This window comes from Lygodium microphyllum, chromosome 9 (genome assembly GCF_053477565.2).
Source record: "Lygodium microphyllum isolate KBCC chromosome 9, Lygodium_microphyllum_v1.1.10, whole genome shotgun sequence".
NCBI lineage: Eukaryota > Viridiplantae > Streptophyta > Polypodiopsida > Schizaeales > Lygodiaceae > Lygodium > Lygodium microphyllum.
The window spans coordinates 131,160,054-131,163,552 of record NC_141143.1 but is presented as its reverse complement, the minus strand read 5'-3'; the positions used below and the strand labels follow the sequence as shown (position 1 = coordinate 131,163,552).

At 38.9% G+C, this 3,499-nt stretch overlaps 1 protein-coding gene across 1 annotated transcript; it reads left to right on the top strand.

Annotated features, from left to right (window-relative positions):
* Nucleotides 1-777: 777 nt before the first annotated feature.
* LOC148031591 (uncharacterized) lies at nucleotides 778-2,974 on the top strand. The gene is made up of 4 exons (XM_087685774.1): nucleotides 778-1,057; nucleotides 1,594-1,723; nucleotides 1,910-1,982; nucleotides 2,544-2,974. Exons 1-4 carry the CDS (start codon nucleotides 1,042-1,044, stop codon nucleotides 2,823-2,825), a joined length of 501 nt encoding a protein of 166 aa, XP_087541900.1. The 5' UTR covers nucleotides 778-1,041; the 3' UTR covers nucleotides 2,826-2,974.
* Nucleotides 2,975-3,499: the final 525 nt, after the last annotated feature.

Below are 3,499 nucleotides of genomic sequence, written 5' to 3'. Positions count from 1 at the left end.
GGTTTTAGTACTTAGGATTTCTTACTCTAAATCTAGGGTTCTATAGTTGCTTCTAACTCAACCTCGATTGTCCAAGATTCACCAAGGAATTTATTCCTAGTGTACTCACTTTGCCTTCCCTTGTAAGCTTCCTTCTAAGATAGAACTTTAGGAGGTTTTTTACTCCATAAATTCTATCTCTTGTACTCTTAATCAAATTCGCTTAGGTTTCCCAAGGATAAGGGACCCAATCTAATTGATTAAGATCCTAGACAAAGAGAATCCAATCATTATAATCATCCAAGTGACCTTAACCTATTGAATTAGGTTCAAGGTTCTTAAACTTTCCTTTAGAATAGATTCTAAAACTTCCTACATAGTTTAACTTAAACTACCTTTTTGCATGACTTATTCAATCTAATTCTAATCTTTAATCCATCATCTACGATAGCCTCTTCTAATAATTGTTACGTTTGGGTGCAATTCGATAGGCAATTGTTGATGAAATAAAGTTTGCTCTTTCTTGCTTGGATATTTGAGCCATCTACTTTACATTGCACTGTGGGAATGCCAAAGATAGTCTTTTGTGCCTTTGCATGTTAATCATATCCATAAGTGCAAGCATGTTGGAGTAAGAAAGAATCTGAGAGAAGTGTGCAAAATAACGTTTGGTGTCATTGCATGTTAGGCTTATTGATTGACACGAATGTGGTTGAGTGACAAGAGGTGATAGCTATGTTATGAGCGTGCGTGCAGCTCCATTCATTTCGCGGGACGTGGAACACTAGTGAGATTGTGATTTGTCACAGTTTTCATTATAGTCGGAAATCGTCTAAAACCTTGCGTGCGCGCGCGCAGAAGCACATTCAATCTATCTGTATATGTCCGTCATCAAAGAGAGAAGGACTCCTGAAGTGGGTATCACTCGATCCCCCACTTTCTTCACCATCACAAGCCAACATCGCCCATGGCGCCCTTCATCTCTCCTCCCCCCCCAGCCATGCCGCAGCATCAGAATTGCAGCTCTTGGGATCGTCGCAATCTCTTTCTGCACCTGTCGATATGGGCATTGTTCACGGTAACTTACCCAACATCGCAAAAACAAAGAAAAGCAGATCAATCTTTCTTGGTTCTTTTGTTTTCAGAGAATCAAATCAATCTTTTGGACAGCTTATGCAAAGAATGTCAGAAAAGCAGTTTACCTTATGGGTGCATGTAGATGGCAGAATCATGGATAAGGATTACAATTACACAAGATGGTGCATTCGATTGTGTATTAATTTTGTGCCAATTTGTAGACACCTGTGTTGTTCTTATGAGTGAGGATTACAGCACAAGTCCTTCAATGCGATGGTATAAGTCTGTGTCAATTCTATTGGTACATACCTGTTGTTATATGAATGGGGTTTTACAGCACAAGTTGGCCATGTGATGATACAATTCTGCGCCAATCTTACACAAGTTGGCCCATGTGATCATACAATTCTGTGCCACTCTTAAGAGTTGAACGAGACTTAATTGTTTCTGTGTGTTTGATACCTACAGAGGGTTTTGGTTCATCTGATTTACAATTGATATCTTATCTGGTGGATTGTGATGTCTCTGGCACTGCAGGGAAAGGGATCCAAAAAGTGCCTACCATCAGGTTGATTTCCGAAGCTGTTTTCGACAGGTACTTGGACCAGAATCGAACTGGCCCAGTCGACTTTTCGAAAGTTTACACTGCTGTTCTTCTGGTTTACAAGTGAGTAACATAAATCACATCAGGGATTTGCCCCCTACATTACATATGCCAGCTCTTAATGAATTGCATATGCCAGCTCTTAATCATGTGGTAACATAGCCATATAATCTTTCAAGTTTTTGGCAAGATTTTCAAGGGCTCGTGTGCCTCACTTTTGGTTCTCATCTCAGAAGCTTATGCTGACAGTGACATAAACAAGCAGTTTCCAGGACCGCACCAAGACCCCCCTTCTGAGGAAGAGATAAGAAAGCTCTTCGAGGTTGGTTAAGAAGTTATTTAGAAGATAATATTTGTGCCTACATGTCTGCATATGGGTTGAATGAATTCGATTTTGTAATTTCCTTTCCCGATCATGTTCCAAGAACTAACTCATTGCTTTGAGAGGGCTGATTTTTCACCATGGTTGTGTCTTGTGGCACATCTGATCATTTGGGATGCCTGAACTGGTGTTCTATCCTTGTAAAGAAACACTCAATCTCAAGGATAATCATTTCATTTCATTATGCATTTGTTTTGATGGGCTTTTGATGTTTGAACCGGCTGCATTCGTTATTGATGGACCTTTGATGATGACCAGGGATGTCTCAGAACATAGCTGATAAACATCATGATCTTTGAAACATTCAGTCAAATGCCCCATGTGGAATGAGGAAGAATGTCCCCCTTTCAATTAGACAATTCCATTTCTTCTTTATGGTTTCCTTATCCATTTCAGCAGTAGCTTTTTAATATAGCTTAATTATTGGATTGTACTGTCAGCATGTGGATAGGTGAAGGATTTCATTTGACTGATTGTCCTCCTTAATTGTGCCAAATGCAGAAATATGACCAAAATGCTGATAAATCACTGGACAAGGAGGAGTTTGCACAGTTTATTGAAACATTGACATCCAAAATAGTGGGAAAAGTTGGTAGGAGTCTGCTTATTTTTGCAGTTATAGCTCCTGCTTTGGCAGTTCTCGCAAAACAGTTGACAGAAGGCATACCACGTGTTGGAAATTTTGTGCGAAAGATTCCAACCTCAGCATATGCATCTCTAGTGACTGCCATAGTTCTTCTAATAGAGAGACCATCTTATAGAAGAAAAAGAAAATCACCTTAATTGAAAAGGGCTTGTGCAGGTCAGAGAAAAAAATGTAAGGCTTATTTGATTGTTAATAAAGTTGGATAACCAAAAAAGATTGCATGGGATAGTTCTATTTAAATAGCTATCTAAGGTTTTTGCATTGTGTGTTTGTGCCTATAAAATACTTTAGACCCTTAAAGATTAATGTACAGATATTGAACTTCTTCTATGGTCCTACATCAAAACATAGTAAGAACATTGTTGTTCAATGTATGATAATCTAATTTTTCTTTAGCATGGCTCATAAGAAACTTGAATATGTAACATCAAGACCCAGACCTCAGTGGTTGTAGGATCCTAAAGGTGCCCTTGTGTTTGTCCTATCCCTAATTAGTAAAGCTTACAGAGCAAATTTACCCTTTTGTTATTTCTCCATCGTTTGCGTATACGTTGATTTTCTTAGTAGATAGTTATGGTGATGTGGATGTGTTTGAGAATGTAGTACATCCTCAATGCCAACAAGAGCAAGTGACCTATCATCACCCAAGCGAACTGAACCAGAGATAGTGCGGTAGGAGTAAAACCATTCATAACATGGTGTAATGTGAAATGAAGCACTAGAATCCAAAAGCTAGCACTACACATACATAGAGTGAACCTCGGTCAACAACGTAGCATCACAAGAACTAGTTGCAAGTATGTACTCTCCA

Excerpts from the sequence above, each read along its gene's own strand:
- LOC148031591 (XM_087685774.1), top strand. Across the intron at positions 1,724-1,909 it reads GCTGTTCTTCTGGTTTACAA|TGACATAAACAAGCAGTTTC; the intron begins GTGAGTAACATA and ends TTATGCTGACAG. Across the intron at positions 1,983-2,543 it reads AGATAAGAAAGCTCTTCGAG|AAATATGACCAAAATGCTGA; the intron begins GTTGGTTAAGAA and ends TGCCAAATGCAG.